This window comes from Dreissena polymorpha, chromosome 15, assembly GCF_020536995.1.
Source record: "Dreissena polymorpha isolate Duluth1 chromosome 15, UMN_Dpol_1.0, whole genome shotgun sequence".
NCBI classification, from domain to species: domain Eukaryota; kingdom Metazoa; phylum Mollusca; class Bivalvia; order Myida; family Dreissenidae; genus Dreissena; species Dreissena polymorpha.
In genome coordinates, this window is record NC_068369.1 from 19089346 (window position 1) to 19112038 (window position 22693).

The 22693-nt window shown below is 34.9% G+C and overlaps 2 protein-coding genes across 2 annotated transcripts in view; both read left to right on the top strand.

Moving 5' to 3' along the window:
* Positions 1-22081, top strand: part of LOC127859597 (uncharacterized) — a 57321-nt gene extending 35240 nt beyond the window's left edge. The window contains exons 5-22 of the mRNA XM_052397095.1: positions 118-218; positions 1140-1323; positions 3152-3358; positions 3962-4063; positions 4830-4977; positions 5164-5351; positions 8608-8811; positions 9369-9467; positions 9687-9837; positions 10039-10155; positions 10511-10626; positions 11086-11172; positions 11571-11651; positions 12274-12373; positions 15463-15603; positions 16012-16064; positions 17961-18014; positions 19197-22081. Of these exons, the coding sequence (XP_052253055.1) occupies positions 118-218; positions 1140-1323; positions 3152-3358; positions 3962-4063; positions 4830-4977; positions 5164-5351; positions 8608-8811; positions 9369-9467; positions 9687-9837; positions 10039-10155; positions 10511-10626; positions 11086-11172; positions 11571-11651; positions 12274-12373; positions 15463-15603; positions 16012-16064; positions 17961-18014; positions 19197-19316 (2253 nt within the window). The 3' untranslated portion in view covers positions 19317-22081. The remainder of the gene's footprint in view (positions 1-117; positions 219-1139; positions 1324-3151; positions 3359-3961; positions 4064-4829; positions 4978-5163; positions 5352-8607; positions 8812-9368; positions 9468-9686; positions 9838-10038; positions 10156-10510; positions 10627-11085; positions 11173-11570; positions 11652-12273; positions 12374-15462; positions 15604-16011; positions 16065-17960; positions 18015-19196) is intronic.
* LOC127860006 (vacuolar protein sorting-associated protein VTA1 homolog) overlaps positions 1-22693 on the top strand; it is a 172804-nt gene that overhangs the window by 124377 nt on the left and 25734 nt on the right. The gene's annotated exons all lie outside the window — the stretch shown is intronic.

Below are 22693 nucleotides of genomic sequence, written 5' to 3' on the forward strand. Positions count from 1 at the left end.
CTTTACACACTGGCACTCTTGAATAACGTTTTTTTAACAAAAAAATGCCTTGCAAATAATGCAAATAAAAAACGTCTCAGCAAGTTTTGTTTTTAAGTTTCTCATTATTTTTCCCAGAGTAATCTGCAAGGCCTTACGCACGTGACAAACAGCAACAAAACGTCTATAGACTTCAGTTGGACGGCGCCGTCTACTTCCGTCGGGGATATCAACTTCCGGTAATATTAAAATTTCCGATTTTTGTTTATATGGTCATCATAAAGTGGAGCATATAGTCGCCGCTTTGCCCGTTCGAAGTCTGATTTCAATAAAATATTTGTTTCCGCCCTACTCTGTCCGCCTATCCTTTCGTACCTACGTTGATCACATACTGGAAATGATAAGTTGTTAGAAATTGATGTTCACCTTTTTGCTCCTACTTTTAAGCATAGTACCCGAACAAAATGTATTTGTTGTAATACTGTATACTTTTAATTACAGTTCTGAATTTATATATTATCAGGGCATTCAGCACCATCAGCATGTCTGTTGTTATTTATACCGATGAAGGCTTTGTTATTTATACCGATGAAGGCTTTGTTATTTATACCGATGAAGGCTTTGTTATTTATACCGATGAAGGCTTTGTTATTTATACCGATGAAGGCTTTGTATTGAAGGTCTCATAGTGTTCAATTGTATTCGAATAAGTTTACAGCAAACTATATTGGTCAGAATTACATCATAAGGTGCTCTATAGTCACGTTTGAAAAAATATATTTAAATATTTAACGGCCAGTTAAAAAAGGCCTCTCCGTTGAATATTCCGCTCCGACTATTCCTTGTTGCCAGACATGTATTAACGAAATTACTCTTCGTGGGACACCCATAGTTTTTTCCCGAACTGTTAAATACAGAAAAAAACGCCCAGTGCTATTTTACCATTAAAATTGGTCATTTTATTGATTATTGTGTTTTTTTGGTATGTATTTTTCTGCATTTATAATAAATTGATGTATCCGTAAATAGTACTATAACCTCGGCCAGAAAACTCGTAAAGGCTTACTTATGCTACACGTTTTCTTAGCCTAAATAAACACAGTTACCGGTACCTTTATTCAACTTCCAATTGGTATAATCCATGTTTGTTGTGCCGACAGTTTGACGGTGGTGGAGTCCTACAATGTGAGTCGCTACTGGTTACGTATTTTCTCGGACGTCGTCGAGGACTGCTCCCTGCATGCTGACAATCCCGGATGTGACGGTCAGACCACCCCTTCTAGCGACCACTCCACTGGAAGTACTCAGCATGTGACGTCAACGACAGCGGATTTACCGACTACAGTAGGACAACTATTTAATGCAAATATTTTATTCATCAATAATTCATTTTTTTTAAAGAAATATGTAAGCTTTGTGAAACATACACAAACAATAAGTAGCCTTTATAGTTTCGCTTTAATGTATGGCGTTTAAAATCTATTCTATGTTTGCATATTTCGAAACCCTGTGGGTAACACGCTGAATGCAGAAAAAAATGTCCCTCCGATTATATGCACATACTCTGATGTTTCTTTATCGTTTAGATTTTTTAGATTTGTACGCCTTTTTAAAGTATTTCACCGTTGTTCACGGTATTCCAGATATTTAACGACAGTCAGCTTACAAACTCACACATATCTTGGGATAGCTGATTAGCCAGTACTGCGTTCACATACTTATGTCAGCTTGTGACAACTGAAATACTTGAATCAGAGGTAGATTAAGAATGGCCGTAAACATTATTTTCGTGACCAATCCCCAAACAAGTTTTGTGGCCGGGCCGGAAATTGAAACCGCGATCCTCGGATAGTTTGTCCATCGCTATACTGACTGAGCTAACTAGCTTAAAAAGATCACGGAAACAACAACAGCTACCAGCATAAAATAAAATACAATGATTTTCATTTTTAATGCTTAACATTATATTTTACATGGATAATCTATTATCATCACACTAATAGTTTGAGGTATGTTTCTCATCCATGTTTTTTATTTAGCATGCACACATTTGTTTTAATCATCTATAAATTTATGTCACAAAATCATCACTTGCTGACTTGTTGCCGCACGAGCATTGATAAAAAAAAAACACCCGCAAATATTGTACATTAATAACAAGTGCAACTGGATCCTCTTATGTTGCCATAGCTATCAGAAAACATTATTATTGGGTCGAGGGGTATATTGCGAAAATATATTGTATCTTAAAGTTTTTTTGTGCGGAGAACCTACCGGTACTTCATTGTTTCTCCGTTTAATGTCTCCTAGTACGTTAGGAATTAACGGGAAAACGAAACTGCGCGTCATTTGTTCTGGCGTCTAGATGGTTGCACTCGACCACAAATTTGCTCAGATTATTAACTCATTTATGCTTATGGACTCTCCCATCCTTATAAATTGGATCAATATATTTCCAAAATTAGGGATGTCTGCTATATTTATTTCTATATTTAGAATATTTCTTTCAGAAATTATTGTAAGCAAACAGCGAAGACCCTGATGAGACGCCGCATCATACGGCGTCTCATCTGGTTCTACGCTGTTTACAAAGGCCTTTTTTCTAGACGCTAGGCATAAATGGGTTAACATGATTGTAATGCATATTTCAAACTTCACGATGTTCTTCCGCGCTTGAGGTCGTGTAATGAGGACCGCTCTAACCCTGACGGTTTCACCACAGGTGTTGGGCGCGTGGCCAATTCACTGAAACACTATCAATCTTTCATAAAACTACATTTTTCATCACTTTAACAAAACAAAATTCTGGTGTTGAGCGCGTGGCCAATTCACTGAAATACTTACAATATGTAATAAAAGAACATTTTTCATCACTTTGACAAAAACAATTCTGTTATTTTTTTTCCCAAAGTGATGAAAAATGTTATTTATGACATATTGATAGTGTTTCAGTGAATTGACCACGCGCCAAACACCTGTGGGTTTCACAGCACACCTACCAAATGAGCGTTTTTGATTAACGGCAAGATTGATTTACATTTGAATAAAGTTTGATAGCTATAATGTTCAACGAATTCATTTTTATCGACAGCCATCCATCTAAAGATGTGGTTGATGCTGTTTTGGAACTCGGAAAACGATAACCATAAACTTTATTAATTGGATGTTTCAGGCCGGGTCTAAAATACCGTACGACCCTCGATGCGGTGAGTCTATTTGCTGTCTCGCGGGATGTTCGAATGGTGGATGCGACTATCTGGTGTCATGGCAACCAGCTTCGACCAATGGAAATGGAGATGTCCAGTTTGATATCAAAATGATGGTGCAACAGACGACCAATGTATATATAGCCGTTGGCGTCTCGAAAACAGGGATAATGGTAATGCGTGTTTGTATGTTCAAATCCCGTTTGTTTTCTCAATCTATGTTTTGATACGTTACTCTGTTTTTACCTGAATGATGAATTCATACACAGTTTATAACAATGTGTTTCAATAACACCTTATATAATATACCATAAAAGATATCGCTAAGAATTGCAAATTTTTCGGTCAAGGTCACTGTAAATTATTTGTTTTTGAAAATCCACTTAATAGCAAATTCACATAACTTACTAAAACTGTATGTTTTAGATACAATTTATGATGACCTCTACTGTTTGTTATGCATATGGGCTATGTGAGTTCAACTACAGGTCGCAACAATTGAAAATAAAACGTAACGTGCTTAAAAACTCAAAAATAGATAAAGCGATTATAATAAATCTCTTAAGAAAAAGGGTTAGTTTAATAATAAGCAATAATGCTATGTTATATATATAAAAAACTATTGTTTCTAAAAAAAATAATGATATTTGGCTAAATACATTTCAAACATTACTTCTTCCGCTGGTCGCAGATGCCTATGGAAGTATAAATGGAAATAACTAAGATGTGATAACCATTGTCATTCAATCGGCTACCAACAAAACCCTTTCTTTCAGCAACAAACAAACATTGCGGCTTGTGTAAGTAGTAATGGCACGTCTGTCGACATTCTTTCGTCGTGGACAGACGACGACTATGGTAACATACCATTTCAAGATGTAAGTAAAATTAAATCTTAATTTGAAGTTACATACATCTTCCCTTTGAGTTAACATCAAACACTGTATTCATAAGTAAACACCGTTAAATGCACAGGAAAACAAAAGTCATGTCGAAAAGAATGATAAAAAATATAATAATTTATAATTATAGGTATATTATTATATCGTCGAATTATAATCACATCCTCATGACTGATATAAATGTTGAGGGAAAGAATTTGATGAAATTTTAATGTAAGATTTATTACCGTTTATAAAAATACTACAACGATATGGCTTTTTTGTATTGTTGAAAATGAACATACGTAGGTGAAACAAACCGAATCTATCTCATTGTAAACTCATTACAACAATTTGAAGATTTACAACACAGCATAAAACATTAACCCATTCATGCCTAGCGTCCTGAAAAAAGGGCATTGCAAACAAACAGCGTAAACCCATGATGCGGCGTCTCATCTGGGTCTACGCTGTTTGCTTAAAGGAATTTCTGTAAGAATTGTTCTAAATAAATAAATAAATATACTAGACATCCCTAATTTTGGAAATAAATTGATCCAACTTAGAAGGATGGGAGAGTCCACTAGGCATAAATGGGTCAATTGTAAGAACACGGTCAAGTAAACTGATATAATGGCAAAAGAAGTAGCAAAACAACAGCAACACCATGACATATTCAAAAAGCAACAAAAAAAGAAAGAAAACGCAACAATAAAAATGACCTTAAATAAACAATGTATTAATATCATGCACTTATTGGCAGCCGAAGCTAGGCCTTACATTGATACGCGGGTCGATGTCTGGTTCTGAGTTCAGCTGTACGTTCGTCCGTCAGAAGAATGCAAGCGACTCAAATTACTACGATCTGTCTGAACTCATGTATATGGAGATCGCATGGGGACCATATGAGGGTAAGTTAACAAAGTTCTCAAATTGTTTTTGGAAGAACAATATCGCTTTACTTTTGGAAAATGCTAAATCATGCTTTTTTTTAATTGAATAAATGTATTTTAGCGCCCATTCCCCAATGCCATTTGAATCGGGTGGCACATAGCAGTCGCACTTGTACTGTAACAAAACTTTACTTAACTATACAGGTGAAATTGAAGAACACTGGGATGCACCAGTGGTCAGCCTTACAGCATTCAACTTCTCAAAAGCCTTTGATGATCCCGGATGTGGCGGTCACACAGCGCCTACGTCAACCGAGAGTACGACTTCCAGCAACCCCTCGACCGAAAGTACCCAGCATGTTACGACTACGACAGCGGAGATTACTACTACAGTAGGAAAACGATTTTGCGCAATGATTTTATACACACATGTTTCATTTGTTTAAATAAATATGTCCGCTTTGAGCTCGTATGAAAACAATTACGCGAACATCAAATTACCTGAATATTTTAACATTTAATGTAAATCGAAACTTAAAGAATTATGTTGTAGTAAATTCTCCTTAGTATACGCCAATGCAGAAAACTTTGCTTTTCCGATTACTGTCACTCCATATTTGTTTGTTTCTTATTTATATTGTTCACCAACCACTATTTTAGTCAAATCATTGCGGTCCGTTTACTAACTAACACTTTTTCTATGTTAGTTAGTTTACCAGATCTAAAAGCACATACTTGTGTCAGTTACTGTCGACTCCCCTTCTTGAACCAGAGGTAGGGTTAGGATGGCCGTATACGTGATATTAATGACCAATCCACAAACATGTAATTGAGGTCATGTGACCGGGTCGAGGATCAAACCTGGGATCCCGGGATTTGTAGTCGAGCGTCATACCAGCTGACCTAACCGAACTAAATATAACAGCAAAACTATTGACAACAAAAGCAACAACAACAATAACATATATAATGGAATTGAATTCTAACAAATTATTAATTTTGTCATTTATAAGTAAAAAACGTCGTGCACAATTATTCGGCTTATGATGATCATGCTGATGGTTGTTCTCAAGCAGGTGTGCAGAAATTTGTCTAGATTATCTATTCATTTACTAGTATGTCATAAAACCCACACTTGCTGACGCTGAATTATTCTGTGTCGGTTTAGGTACTACTTAAAAAGTAATTAAGTGTATTAAAAATGCTCGTAAAGGCACCAGCCTTACTCCGGGGTATTGTTAAGAATATTATTCGTAACCCGGGCACTTTGAAGTATCCTCGAGTCACCTGTTTCGATTGATGTAACAAATAATCGAAATTATATAGGTCAGAAACCATATCAAGACCAATCATAAAACAAATAATTTTGTATAAAGGGGTGTTGCTGCAGTTTTGCTGATTTTTTTCCATCAAAAAGATTTTGTCAAAAATTTATATTTAAGATATACATACAAATACTATATGAAAAATGAAATAAAAGCATAGGGTCACCAGCCTTGTTTTGATTTTATTCACCATTATATAAAATGTACTTTTTCAATAAAACTGAACAATCGATAATTGCGTAAACATAATTAATAACCTATGAAATTGGCAACATGTAAATATAATTTAAGCTACGATACATCATATACCATTCAATTAAACCACACTCTACCAAAAGAGTGGAGTACACAAGTAAAATTTTATGAAATGTATTTTTTTAAATTTGTATGTCACCCCAAAAAAACATCATTTGTTTACTATTGTAACCACATAAATGGAATTTTAAAACATTCTGCCTTATAGAATTTTGCGAAACTGCTCAAATATGTTCATCTACGTATTTTCATCATAAAACACAACTAAAAAAGGGGGGGGGGGGGGTCACCGCACTTTTAACAGAGATTTTTTTGTTTTAATTATCCCTGTCGTCTCGACGTCATATTTCATTTAAAAAAACACAGCAATAAGACAAAACCCAAGAACCGGTACATAGGTTGTCAGAAATATGCATAAACATTAGAAATTGTTTACAATCTTAACTGGGATCACAACAGCTTACCAAAAGACATTAATACAAAACAATTTTTAATCACAAACAAAATAAAATACAGTATCAAACTCGACCTTAATAACTTACATGTTCACAGATTTCGACATGTTTTGAAGTTTGTGTTTAAATGCTTTAAATTGATAAATGTAAACAACAGGACTAAAGAGCTCCAGTATAAAACAAGTATGAAACTAAAGAAAGAAAAAAAAGTATAAAAAAAGTTAACCCCGCCTGAGTTCGAACCACTGACAATTGTATTATGAACCAACTCGGTCATTTCTGATGATACTGATAACAAAAATATTGAGTTGTGATAATAGCATCATCGGTGTTGCTCTAAATATATCCTCGGTTAAATAAACTGCCGCAACACCCCTTAAAGCATTGTTCAATATCATTAAATTTGATTACAAGTTCTTTTATAAAATTCACGGATCACCAAAAATATTTGTTAAATCACAAGCTGAAGTGCCCTAATTGCATAGGTCTGATATTTTAATGTCAGAAAATATAAGTCGATCAAACTTTGTAAACGCCCCTTGTACCGCCATTTTAGATTTTTTTTTCACATAATAGTCACGTGACTTTGACGGAAGCAGCCAAAATCTTCCCTCGCCATACTCGGAACTGTCAAAAACGGATGTTCTGTATGTTGATGCTAATTTTATTTTTTTTAAAAGAGCAAAAACAGTTATAGCAAAAATGATCAAATGTCGATGGTAATCAATTCAGATCGGAATACTTACTTGTTTTGTCCTCATTTTTGATAAACAATGCGAGTTGCCGTTAGTGTTGACACTTGCTATGTACACACAAACGATGACGTCATTCGTCACTTGGATAGAGCACACGCGCAAAATCCATGATCAACCGAAACAGGTGACTGACCGAAACAGGTGACTTGGCGATATACATAAAGGTACCCGGGGTACTATTAAGTAGCGTCCCAGCCGACCATGACCAATCGTGGGAGGCTGAATTGCGCTTAAAATACGCTTAAGGTCACCGACAATTCTTCGGTTGAAGTTCAATTATATGTTCCGGACCCCGAATAAAATATTGTATACTTAAGAGTACCTGGGGAACTTTCAAGTAATACCTGGGCCCACAATAAGAAATCGATCCTTACTGACGTGTTGCCGACGAAGTATAATAAACGATCTTCTATAAACTGTCATTTTGTGCATTTGTACCAGTGGATATGGATCCTTCCATTTGGTGATCGTCCGCAGAAGACTTTTCAGGGAAAATCAGCCAATATGTCGTAATGTGTCTTGTTTGAGTACTACACTGTTCCTCCGTTAAACGTCGCCTAGCGCGTTAGGAATTTACGGGCATTGTACCTCAGTTCTGGAGCCTGGGAAGCACCGCTCGACCACAAACTCGCTATTACTTATATGTTTGTTATGTGTACTTCGAAGATTATGAGGTTCTTCCAGGCCTTAGGCTGCGTTTTAAGAAGTCACCGTAATAAGCGCACTTGATTAACGCATATTTAGATTTACAGTTGGCATTTACTATTTAGTGTACGCTGTACAATTTATAGCGTGGTTTTGTGTTGTTTTTGAACTTAGGGTATGGTTCTCACCAACTAAACCGTTTTGGTGTTTAAGGCCGGGTCAAAAATACCATACGACCCTCGGTGCGGCAAGACAATTGGCTGTTTCCCAGAATGCCAGAGTGGGTGTGACTTCTTGGTGTCATGGCAATCCGCCTCGACGAATGGAAACGGGGATATCAAGTTTGATATCAAGACGATTGTGGAGATGACGACAGACGTATGGATAGCAGTTGGCCTCTCAAAAACGGGGAAGATGGTACAATTCGTTTTGTAGGTTTAAATCCAGAGTATGAGTGTTTTGTACTCAAACCCTGTTTTGTTTGCCAACACAGTGTGTTGATGCGTTACTATTGTATACCTGGAGGATGTATTTATATACAATGTATACCAATTAACCTCTAATTAATATACACTTCATCAAAATATATATATATTATGATTGCTTGTCGCGTGGTTGCGGTCAAGGTCACTGTTACTAAATGACTAAATGGCTTTCCGCGTTATTGCAAATCCACACACTGTATTGAAAGTCATATATTGGTGAATTTCATTAAGGCATCGATTTGGTTTGCATATGACTTATGTTGGGTCAATTGAAAGGCCACAACCATTAAAAAAAGGTTGCCTCTTAATAACTTTAAAATAAATTTATTTATTATAAAACACATTTATATTAAGTTTAATAAAGCATGGCGGTGTTCACATAACAGTACACCGTTTGATGTAAGCAGGTGTTGCTGAAATTCGAATGGAAATTATTGAGATACATGCAGTTATACACCGACAACAAATACCTTGCTATGTTTCTTCCAGGATCAAACGAACGTTGCGGCTTGTGTAACCTCTGATGGCCAAACTGTCGACATACTTTCGTCCCATAACGAAGGCTACGATAACATACCATTCGACGACGTACGAGAACTTTATAATTAATGTGAAAAATATATATTTGACAAACTCCAACAACACAACAAATAACACATAGTTAAAGAACATCGACAAGTAAAATACTGCAATGACAAAAGCAGAAATAGAAAAAGCAACATAATGATATCTTAAAAACAGCAATATATCCTGTATAAAAGAAAATACCAACATTTCAACATGAATAAAGTGTACTTATATTTGCAGCCGAAGCTTGGCCTAACATTGATGGACGGCTCATTGTCCGATTTAAAGTTCAGCTGTTCGTTCGTCCGTCAAAAGAATGCAACCGACTCAAACTTCTGGGACCTGTCTGAAACCTTGTATCTTGTGGTGGCAACCGGACCATTTGAGCAAGGTAGGTTGAACCATCGGGGTCCTTTTTCTCAATGCTCTTAGCCACATTATAATGTAAAATTTGCTCTGCCATGCTGATTTTAAATGAAATTGCGAAACATAATGATTAATATATTTTAAACCTCATTTCCCCTTCGAAGAAAGACACTTTTAGGAGTCACACTGGCATTGTAAGCCAACAAAACGTTTCTTAACTATACAGGTGCTCTTCAACAACACTGGAATGACCCGTTGGTCAGCAATGGCAAGGTCAACTTTTCGGCGGTCTCGGTTCCCGTTGCCGGGAATACGTCGTCCAGTTTGGCCATACAGTTACATGGTAAAATGTGTGATATGCCTGTATTTCATTGAAATACGAGTGATATATTGTGTTATCGATTATCTATAGAAGCACTTAACGGATTTAAATACCTAAATTCGTTAAAACGGCGCTAAAATAAGCAATCATTCAGCAATAATCACGTTTATGTATTAACTTCGTTTAAACAATTTGTTAGTTAAGTAAATGTTTAAATTCAGTAAAGCTGATACAATTATTATTGAATAATTCATGGAATGAATTGTACCAATTGTGGATAAATAAGAAATATGTTAATACGGACGTAAACAGTATACTATAATGTGTGTTGAATAAATATATATGTTTTTGTATAAATACCTGCTGTTGTTTGCAGCGTCTCTGATGGTGATTGCGTGGGTGTTCTTCTCCAGTGTGGGTGTACTGGTTGCCAGGCACTGCAAGTCTCTCGTCGAATCCGAGACCATGTGTGGGGTCAAGTACTGGTTTGTTGTACGTATCTTTTGGTGTGTACGGTTTGGCATGACTTTCAATCGGGTTAAAACCCAAATTGTTTCAATTGATTATTCTGGCTATGACCCTTGCTTTAATATTTTTATATTTTACGTCATGTTGTATGTACTGAACATCATTGTCTACACAATCGGTCAATTGCTCTAAATAAAAGACTGGCGAATGATTAACACAATTTCCTTCCTATTCTGTTTCTGGAGTTTTATTTTGACTTGACTGACTAAAATAATCGAGTACCACAAATGATAAAAATGATAGAAAATAGTTTAATGTTACTTTTACTACTTTTTGAAATGTTAAATCCTACGTCATTTTTTTTAAAGAAGGCGCCTCTATATTTTACAATTACTGCACACAGATGTGTCTAAGAAACATCTTTCGTATTGAACATCGTGAGCCGTTCTGTCTATAAATGTAATCAATGTTTGTTACTTTCAGATCCACCGCTCGTTTATGTCGTGTGCTGCCCTTTGTGTGATTATTGCCTTCGTTGTCATTTTCATCGAAGTTGGCGGTTACAGTCAGGTAAGCACTGCGTGCGGGCGAGTCTATCATGTTCACGTGAATGTACCTAGTGTGTATGTGTCATCTCAGCGAGTGTTTCGCCATGTGGAAATTCCAAAGGAAGTGCTTGTAATGTTTTTTGCAGTCAAGCGTTGCAATGCTTGAGTCTGTCTTCACATGCGTAATAACTTTTTATTCTCACTCTTTATATTGTATATTAAACTGAAGTACTTAAACATGATACAAATACAAATATTGCTGTTTCTGCTCTTGAGACGAAAACACTTCGTATCAGGCTTTATATTGTTTGATTGATATTTGGCATGGTATGTTGCACCAATCGCTTATATTGCTTTATTATGAACTGTTATTTGATGAGCCTTTTATCTCTTTTATCTCTGTTATTCTGTTTTATTAAGGTTGCGCCGGCTCCTGGTAAAGCGTTCACAAAGGCACACCCCATTCTGGGCATCATAGTGACAGCTCTGACTGTGCTTAATGTACGTGGTTTGCCTTAACATGATGCTATTAATTAGTAATAAAAACCACAACACAATCATACAATTTTGATAGTATCGGTATCTTTAGAAATCCGTACATGATCAAATGACTTCATTTCATGTTCAATCTGAATTCCCAATCAAAGTAAACAATTAAATAGCATAAAATACTATAATATTTGTTTATTCTATTAGACAATACCAATAAGAGAATTGCTTTTTTAAGATCTTTCTAAACAAAAACCAAATCAACTTTGTTGATGTATAAATTTTTAAATGTATTTTTTAATTTAGTTTTATCATCATTTATCAGACACCCGCAAACGAAGTTTTTGGTGGGTTATTTTGTAGTAACAATGTAGTAACAATGTTGTTTGGTCCCCATCAAGATGTAATTGTGTGGAACCGACAGCATCCATTTGTAAGCGATTGATTTAAAATGTAAAAATTACCATAAAGAGTAGGTGTATCCAGTAATCCACTTGTAACTCAGTTATTCGCCTTTGACCATAGCTGGCAAAGCGGTGCAAGAGTTTCGAGTCATGTAATTGACAAGACTGTAGTCGCACCCTCCCGAAAACGTTCCCCTTTTTACTTTCAAAGCAACCTCTATGTGTTTCAGCCCCTTATGGCGCTGATTCGGCCTGCTCCCGACGGCCAGTACCGCTTCCATTTCAACTGGGCCCACTTCCTTGTCGGGACCAGCGGCCACGTGTTGGCTGGTAAGGGGCTAGAGCGGTCACTATAAGTGTAAAATAACAAGAGGAGGTTCAGAATTAAATAATAATTAGTGCAAAAATGATAAAATTAATTCCGATGACGACTTTCCCCACACAAAATGTATCATTTTTCATTTTTGAATAGCTGAACCATTCACTCATAACGGGAAATTAGTACATGGGGTTCTAATTACATATATTATGTTTGTTTTTTTTACGTCGGACTTCTAACTTGAACTCCTAGGCAGCTGTTTGCAAACTTTGAATATTTTTTATTATTTCAATCCCTTTTTCAATGTGGAAATTTTTTTAATTATTAGTGTTTCTAATAGTTTAATTAATGTGGTTTAATGTATAATTAAAAAAATGAAACGATACTTACCTGGGAGTCGAAGTTTAATTGTTATTCTAAGAGACAACGATATGATGAGGAGATGAAATGAGAAGTAGTCTGGATGCAGGAAGTCAGTCTTTAATGTTTTGTCATGATGAACAAGAAATGTGAAAATAAGTTCTGCATTGCCCCCTTGTTGTTGGAGTGGGAGGGAGGCATTTCAACTCCTCATCATATCGTTGCCTCTTAGAATTACAATCAAACTTCGACTCCCAGGTAAGTATCGTTTCATTTGTAAATTTTATTCCGACAACGATAGGTTTATTCGTCGCTGAAATGAGACCGCACAAAAGCAAAATCATGACAAAAAACAACATTCGCCACTGCAGCAAAGTAAAACTGAAACATACGTCTACATTCGCAGTATGGACTCTAATGCATCTTCTGCCAATGTCATTTCTTTATCATAATACTTCGAAAAAGTGCTTTTGCTTGACCATCCAGCTTTCTTCATGATGTCGGAAATTGGCACACCCATTTTCTTAGCCTTGGATGTGCTTGCTGCACGCACACTATGAGCTCCAAAAAGTTATGTGTCTAATCCTGACCTTAACATTACTATCTTTATATATCTAGACACAGTGTCACGTGACACAGCTTTAGGTGGTTTAATATAACTTATTAATTGATTGTGCTCAGATTCACACCTTAAGTCCTTAGTCCGTTTAAAATATTCTTTCATTACAGTATGTACACACAACCTGTTGTCTGGAGGGTAGGATTTTAAATGAAAATTTGAACAAAGCCAGGCCTGCTTTGCTTAAACAAACCATCAAACTGTAAAATAAACTCGGAACAATTCTTTTGTAAACAATTAACAACAAACACATGTAAAGTTTGTGTCCTGGCTGCATTCACAAGTGCCATCAATATTGTAAGCTTTAATGTCAAATTCTTCAAACTAAGATGTCTGACAGGTGACAATTTTAGTAACTATTTCAGTACAATGTCAACATTCCAAATCTTATTACCAGATGATGATTCCCTGCAGAGAATTGTTCTTATGTTATACACAAAGAAGACAGTGCTGCCCAAGCAGTGTAAATTGAACTATATGAAAATCCCTTCTTGAATTCAATTGTTAAAATTCAACAGCATCATTTGCAGAACCAAAAATGGTATCGATCTTCCTTTCACCACAGAACGAAAACCATCTTTTAATATATAGATACTCGCGTTATGTCGCTGTTTTCCAGCTCGCCCTTATAATTCTTGTTGAATGTTTCGAAAATCCTCTGCTTCTGAATGAATCCCTGGCACTCTGCATGCTATCATCAGAAGTTGATGCGCCAATTTTTGTCTCTGTGCTGAAGACTTAACAGCTTCTTTACTCGAGGGAGTATTACCGCATTGTCCACAACTGACAGCATCACAAGTGGCCACCAGGACTGCTTTACCCATAATGACCATGATGCCCGACATCTGTCTGATCGTACTTTCTAAATGCAGTGTCTGACAAGGCTGATAGGAGGGAAAATATAACATAAATTAAACATACTCCAGTCCAAATTGAAAGCATCAATAAAGCTTGCATCTGGGTCAGGCTTCCAAGAACAGAACACTTCTAGTTTCGTGTTAACCATTGAAGCGAACAAATCTACACTAGGAACTCCCCATAAACAACAGATATTCTTTGACACTGTTTCATTTATTTCCAATTCTAGACGATCATTGATTTGCGAGATGGTTCATCAGCAATGTTAGTTTCCCCAGGAATGTGACAACAAGTTGTCCACACATTACGGTTTAAACACCAGTGCCAATTAGTTTTGCTATTTGAATACTAATCTGAGACTTGACTCCTTTAAAATTATTTTCATAACTAACAGCTGTTGTCGAATCAGTCGAAATGTCTCATTGTCCTTTAAACTAACAATCTCACCCTCTTCTGCATTTTCGAGATCCTGATAGTTACCATAGTCATCGGCATACTCGTCTCGATACGCCGTGTTTTCTTCAACCACTTTGACACCAGAAATGAGACTGTCAACTTTCCCATCATACTCATTTTGCTAAGCTTGAATGTCACGGAGACATTGCAAAATTAACGAGTCGGTACTAGCGGAACTCGCCGCGGGTGTGGCTTGAACTTTGCTGTCCTTTTTTAGTTTAAACATATTTATTTCAAGCAATACAATTTGTTATTACATAGCATTACATGTAACATTTATACAATGAACATGTTTGAATAGGATTAGAACGAAAGACAATGTCTTATATAGTTCTTCTCCCTTCTCCCTGTCCTTTTTTGCGAGCGCCTTCCCTTTCGACCAAATTCACAATTTGCGTCATAGTACGCAAAATACAAAATCAAGAGGCGATAAATATACACTCCTGATCTGAAAACTATCGATGGCAACAAAAGACAACACGAGAAAATATTTAACACACTAGAAATCGTTAAAAACTGACAACGTAAAACACAACGCTAGTAACATCCGTCATTAAACATATGCTACAGACTTCCTTCATCCGGGCTATTTCTCATTTCAGCGACGAATAAACATATCGTTGTCGGAATAAAATAGTAATGCGGTGTTATGAATAATATATGCATTTATTTCATCTAAATCATATAATCATATACTTATAAATCACATTAATTATTATTCTAAATATAATATTTCAATTCAATTCAGCAAACATGCATTTTCCCGCTTCGCATTTAAATGTTTTGCTTGTATTTATACACTTTCAGTTGTTACCATATTTATCGGTGTGAATATCACAAAAGCCAACGTGAACAGCAATGTGGCTATGTACGTGATGGGGGCTTACGTCGGTGTGTTTGTATTAATACATCTCGCGATGGAAATATACAACAAGAAACGGAGCTTAGGTAAGGACATGTTTTTTTTTGCTTATTTGATGTACACTTATATAGTTCGGCGTGTCCGTGCACAATTATGCAACATTTATATTTGGTTATTTTAAGTCAGTTTTTCGCCGACCCATCTATAAGAACATTAAGGAACTGTTAACTAGGTTCAGGGTCCTTATCTACTAAAACGACTTGAATGAAAACACACCGAATTACACTTGTTACTGATGAGTAATAGCTATGTTCGTACAGTGTGTGTTCATTATGTTCAACATCAATTCATTCATTGTTCAAGCATATTCATTTTTTAAATAGTACTACTTGTTACAAAAGTTACTCTACGATACTTAATGAACTAAATGTATTGTTTAATTAAACAATCTATTCAATTCCAGTACTATACCCGTGTGTATGTTTGTGTTACAGTGAACAACGGTTATATGAAGTTTGGTTCAATCGCCGACAACTCCTCCATATCTGTAAGTTCTACTTTTGGTTAGTAATGTTAGATAACATTTTAACATGCCTGTAAGTTCTACTTTTGGTTAGTAATAGTAGATAACATTTTAACATGCCTCCGTATCCGAAAAAGCAGACGTAAGTTGATTTACACCTGTCCGTCGGTCGGTCGATCCGATGGTCGGTCACACTGTTGATCATTCCGTTTCTGCACGATGTATGAAGAATACTTGGATCTATGATATTGTACATTGGTATGATGATTGCGTGGGAGAAAATAAACCGGTCAATAGTCAATGGTTAAGGTCAAAGAGCAAGGGGATGTCAAGTTTAAGATAGATCTGCGTATGATACGAAAGTGGAATGTTGAGGGAAACCATGTCCTACTGACATTTGTCTTGTCGCGCTATAATGTCCCATGCATTTAATGATTTCATTGAACTTAAGTTTTCATTTAACTATTAAGACAACAGTGAATATAACAAGCTTGCATGGGCACCTAGCTAGTGATTGTATTTGGGGCGAGTCGGGTAAAGGTCAATATGGGAATAAAAATAGCCAAAAAAGAGTTATCGCCCAAAACGTTTAGTCTGGATAGAGTAATTGCAACACAATTTTGTGTGAATGTAGCTTACAAACATATAAAGCTGTGAATATCTTTTGGGCCCAGTCAAATAAATGTCACTCATCTTAAAAATGGAAAATAGCAAAAATTAAGTTAATTAACTTCAGTTTGAATTGATGAAACGGTGTATATAGCTCTCTTACATGGCGGCTTGAGTCGGGATAAGGTCAAGGTTATTGTTGCAAAAGGTATAAAATGGGATACAGTCAATAACTTCAGTTCGTATACAGGCATTGCACTGAAACTTCGTGTGTGAATAGCTTACGTTGCGAATTATCTTGGGATTAAATTAGATGCCGGCCACGTCAATGTCACTGTTACTAAAAATAGCAAAAAAGGGAGTCGCGTAATGGTCAATGTTACTGTTAATAGAAATAGGAAGAAACGGTTTCTGTTTAAAAAAACTTCCTTTTGAATGGAGTGTGCTGATATTGTGTGCTTAGGTTGCTTACCTATTTTGGATATCATCTGAGAACAGTTGGATAAAGGTCAATTTCAATTTTAGTTAAAGTAAAAATACTCGAAAAGCTTGAGATCGGGTATTGTTCCAAAGGTTGTATGTTGATAGCTTGTATGAAGACCTACCTTTGAATGTTATTTCGGACCAGTAGATAAGGGTCACGGCCACTGTTACGTATAACAGATAAAATGTTTTGCGCTAAATTACTAGAGTTTAATTACTAGTGTAGTGCTGAAATAATGTGTGCATGTTGCTTTCATATATTGGATTGCACAATTATTTAATTGAAATAAATAACTAAAACGTTTCGTTGTGTTGGAATGTTTCTTGTAACCTTTATGAGTCGATCTGTAACCTTTTATGGTAACCTTTAAAATCAAAGACGTGAATTTAGTTGAAATGTCACAAGTAAAACATGATAAGTTCAAATGGATCATTTGACCTAGAAGTTGCACATTTATTATATTTATCTTTAATGTCAAGTTTATTCATTAAGGTTAAAGGTCAAAATAAGAAAACAAAATGTAAACCTGTGGTAGACTTAGCACTTAAGAAAAGCATTGCATTAAAAATAAACAGCATGCTTTGATATTTAAGGTAAAATTAAAGAAGACTGTACTGTCAATAAAAGGATTATCCGAGTTGTTCTACATGCATTAATAAACTAATTAATCTGCATACTGTTTTATCCTTTGAGACGGGGAAAGAAAGGTAAAACTAAAGAATCGCATTTTCAAAATAGACCTACCCTAACTCGAATAACCCAATGCATTTAATGAGTGTAAACTATTTTTCGTAAGATGCGTTGTATATATAATTCCTGTCTTTCAGAAAGCAAATAACGGGTCCGTTATAACGTCGGAATCTGCAATTAATCTCCAAAAGGTGTGGGTCATTAATATTAACCATATACCAAAAGTGTCTATCCCATAACGTTACCAGAACGTAATGACTGCTCCGTTAAAACCTCTCGATATACCAACATCGTATTGCACGTTTAGAGTCGCTTCAAAAGCCCGTGTCATATTGTGAAAGTGCAAGGTCTTTCATTGCATAAATGTGTTTACTAATGCACATACTCGGACATCGATATAATTTTAAAACCCTCTTCCACCTTGACCCTTGAATCATTTTCAATTTTCAAGTGTGTGTATATTATTTCCCACAAATGAAGAGTACCTTTGTTGTTTTGTACAGAGGTAAATGTCAGAGTACCAAGTATTCAAAGTCGTGGATTTTTGTTTATAACAAATATTACGAATGTAAGCCGAGCCTTATAATATCTGAGCAAAAAAAGTCGTTGCAAAATGTCCATTTTATCGAAATGGTATACTTATGCAATGTCCATTGGACTATTTCGAAAATAAACTAGAACTACATATTGTATATGCACAGTGTAAATTTATTTATTTATGGTAAAGTTTGTGTTTCTACGAAGTTTTCGGTAGTGAATTTTTGTCTTTATTATAACAAACGCTTGCTGTGCTTTTCTCTTTTTCTTCTTTTTTATTTTTTTATTTAATATCACTAAAAACAAACATTATACATGTACATACATTATAAACATTTTTCCTTCCAGAAGATAACAATGCAATTTACTGGCGTATATGCATGTACAATGGAATGTTATTTAATAGATATTTTTTATTTAAAATATACTTAATCTGTATGAAAATTAGCGATAATTGTGGTTAAACAATGGTAATTACTTATGTTTTTTGCTATACGAAAAAACAAAAACAAGTAAAAGTAAGAAAGAAATATAAAAAAGCTTGAAGCTCAAAACTGACCGTCAAGTAATCTATGATAAATTGTATTAAATTGTTCGAGATTATCGTTTTTAGAGCTATTTCTTGTTCTATATCAAAGCGTAATTTTAGGAATGTAAGGAAATTTTTGAAATCAGGAGGTTGGTTCATTCTTTTCAATTTAAATATATATAATATTTCATTAAATAAATGATGAAATTAATAGTGTGCATGTTTTTATCATATTCTATCTGTCAAAAACAAATTAATTCGTAGTTAAAATATAATAAAATGCCTTTTTCATACATGTGTTTTTCAGCTCGAGTCCGATCCCCCGTTCTTGCCGCGTGTTCTTGTGATACATGTGCTTCTCATGGCGGCTGCCGCGTTCGTCATGGTGTATCTGATAGTAACAGCAACGCGGTCGGATAAGTTGTGATTTCAACATATTCCAGCTACTGTATATGACCAGCAGAAATGTTGATCTGGGATTAGCTTGGTATACACGCTTCCACTTATATAAATCGTAGTTATATGAATCTGCAATTCTACACGACCATCACCCTGCAAGATGCGCCAACTCATGATTCGTTATTTTTTTGTGATGTTCAAGGAGTGCAAGACGCATTTAACATGTAGCATACACAAAATGCTATATTATGCTGCTATTTGAATATTGATCGGTTCAGTGCATCGCCATTAAACATGCGGCAACTTTGAGTACGGGTCTTGTTCGTCCATTCATCTTAATGAACAATAAATAGTGGCATGGGAACAACCATCAATCCTTTGGCAACACTGATCTGTGTCAGTGAAACGCCGTCACTCATCTGAAACATTGTTATTGATACATGAAATGTGCTCGGCCATAAAACTTCGTGCAACATTGTAATTCGGTCAGCCAACCGATGTTACCTTCATCTCTTTCGACAATAAAACATAATGGTCTAGCACCATAAAGTATCCAGGGACATTGATCGTACATTCATAAAGCATATGTCAACGTCATTTCAACATAATAACTTGATAATGTGATTAGCAAATCATAGCAAGTGTTAAAAAGTTGCTGTATTTATTCTTTTACTATAGCAATGTCGAATGACTTTTGAATGCAAATAATTTATATTACGTAATTTTGTTTCTAACGCGAATTGAACTTTCCAAGTTTTGACTGTGATATAAAATTTATGTGACGTTATGTTTGCATGAAAAGTCAATATGGATATACGTGTATTGTTTAAAACAGGATCATGTCTTATATTTGTGTAACTACTATTTAAATGCAATCGTGTGATGTCTGCTTGATTGCATAACTTTCATACTCTAGCCATGAGTTAAGTATTTCGGCGTTGCTTATTCAATACGACAATGCCATACTTAACAACTATAATATTTTTTAACAGCAGAGGCAATACGTAGTAAAAAATGATGACCTCATTGTATATTACTAGTACACATTTTTTTTATTTAATTTTATATTACAAGTTTACATTGTTCACTTCATTGTATATATCTAGTAAACAGTATTTACTTCGTTGTAGATAACTAGTATAAATTGTTGATTGTACGTTAATAGTAAACATTATTAACTAGATTGTACATTACTAGCATACATTATTAACTTTATTGTAATTACTAGAATTCAGTTTTGACTTCATTTTAAATTACTAATATACATTGATGACTTAATTGTAGATTCCTAGTACACATTGTTTACTTCATTGTACATTACTAGTAAACATTATATTGACTTCATTGTGTAACATAACTAGTATACATTGTTGACTTCATTGTACATTACTTGTATTCATTGTTGATTGCATTTCACATTACTAGTATACATAATAAACTTCATTGCACATTTCTAGTATACATTGTTGACTTCATGTATTCATTGTTGACTTCAATGTATATTACTAGTTTACATAATTGACTTCATTGCACTTAACTAGTATACATTATTGACTTCATTGTAAATTACTAGTATACATTATTGACTTCATTGTAGATTACTAGTATTCGTTGTTGTCTTCATTGTACATTACTAGTATACATTATTGACTTTATTGTACATTACTAGTATACATTATTGACTTCATTGTACATTACTAGTATACATTATTGACTTCATTGTACATTACTAGTATACATTATTGACTTTATTGCACATTACTAGTACTCCTTGTTGACTTGTTTTAGCATAACAAGCATAAATGGTTGACTTGATTGTACATGACTAGTATACTTTATTGACTTCATTGTATATTACTAGTTTACATTTTTAAATTTATTTTACATAACTACTATCCAATGTTGATTGCAGAGTTGATTACTAGTGTACAGGATTGACGTCATTGTAGATTACTAATATATATTATTGACTTCTTTGTAGCTTACTAATATACATTGTGTTTGGGGCCAGTTCGGTCAAGGTCATTCCTACTTTAAATCAAAACATGGATTTCGCACAATAATACGAGTGTGGTTTAGGTTTTTACCGTAATTTTGTAAGTAGAAAGCTACATTAATTTTAATCTTTTTTTCATTTAAATACATGTAAATGTTTAAATTGCTTAAAATCAAGTTTCTTGGCATGGGCACATTTGTTGTTTTGACTTATAAAATTTGAGCTTTAAATTCACATAAACCATATAATTATCACAATATTTAACTTAAAATATGTCTTTGTGATCATTAAGTCAGATTACTGACCAACAAATGTATATTATATTTTCAATAAGGGATAATAGTTTAGCGTGCTGACTTGCAACAGGTCTTGTTTTATAATACTACCGCCTGCTTTAAAAGTGCCTATGATGTTTTTAGCATCCTCCCAATAAAGATAATTGTCCTACCCGCGAGGTTACTCTGCTAGTTTGTATCAAATGTACTCTGGACATATAATTTTATACACCAAAAATGTGCTCATACCGGTTAAGTGAAACGACCAAGTAACTTTGTAAGAATGAACAAACACGCTTGCGTATTAATGCATCTTGATTGTCACAATCAATATTGTTGTACAATATACTATTAACACGTTTATAGCAATGCTAGGCCTCTCGTGCTGTCCAGAGTAGCAGACAAACAATTGTTTTGGAAAAAAACACCTTTTTATTTTGCTTGTTGTTTGAATGGTAGAATTTTGGAATGGTAAAATACACCACTTTCATCAAGATTCCAATAAATAATGATATCACATAACGTTCTTATTGTTGATTTTACATTATATACATTGGTTGTTGCATATGTAAGCAAAGTGTATGCGTGCATACTAGTGTCGAGTAAAACACCGTATGAAATTTCAATTAATATATTTCCGTGACAGATCGAAACGGAGGTTATTTAAAAACGGTAGTGGAGAATACATGTATGTTTTATCATATTCATGTCGATCAGTCACTGAGTATGGTCAATGAAAATGAAATTTCATATAAATATGCTCTGTAACTTCAGTCTCTAAATACAGATAAAAAGTCACCAGAATGCAGGATTTTACGTTTCATTTTCAAAATTTTCTAGGAGGGAGGACCTACAAACCCCCCGATTGCAGAAGGGAGACACCCCCTCCAGCACCTACCCCCTTTGCCACTTCGTTGCTCAATAACAATCGTTGATGGGAAAATTCGCACCCACCATTTCAAAACTCTGGTTACGTGCATGTTAAATCAATATCGATTGTTTCCGGAACTTCGGAATGATTGCCCATGAATGAACAAACAACACACAATTGTCTCGGATTAAACATTCGTTATCCAAATGTAAGACATTTCAACTCGACATTTTTCGATAATTTTTTGTCCAGTTTTATATGAT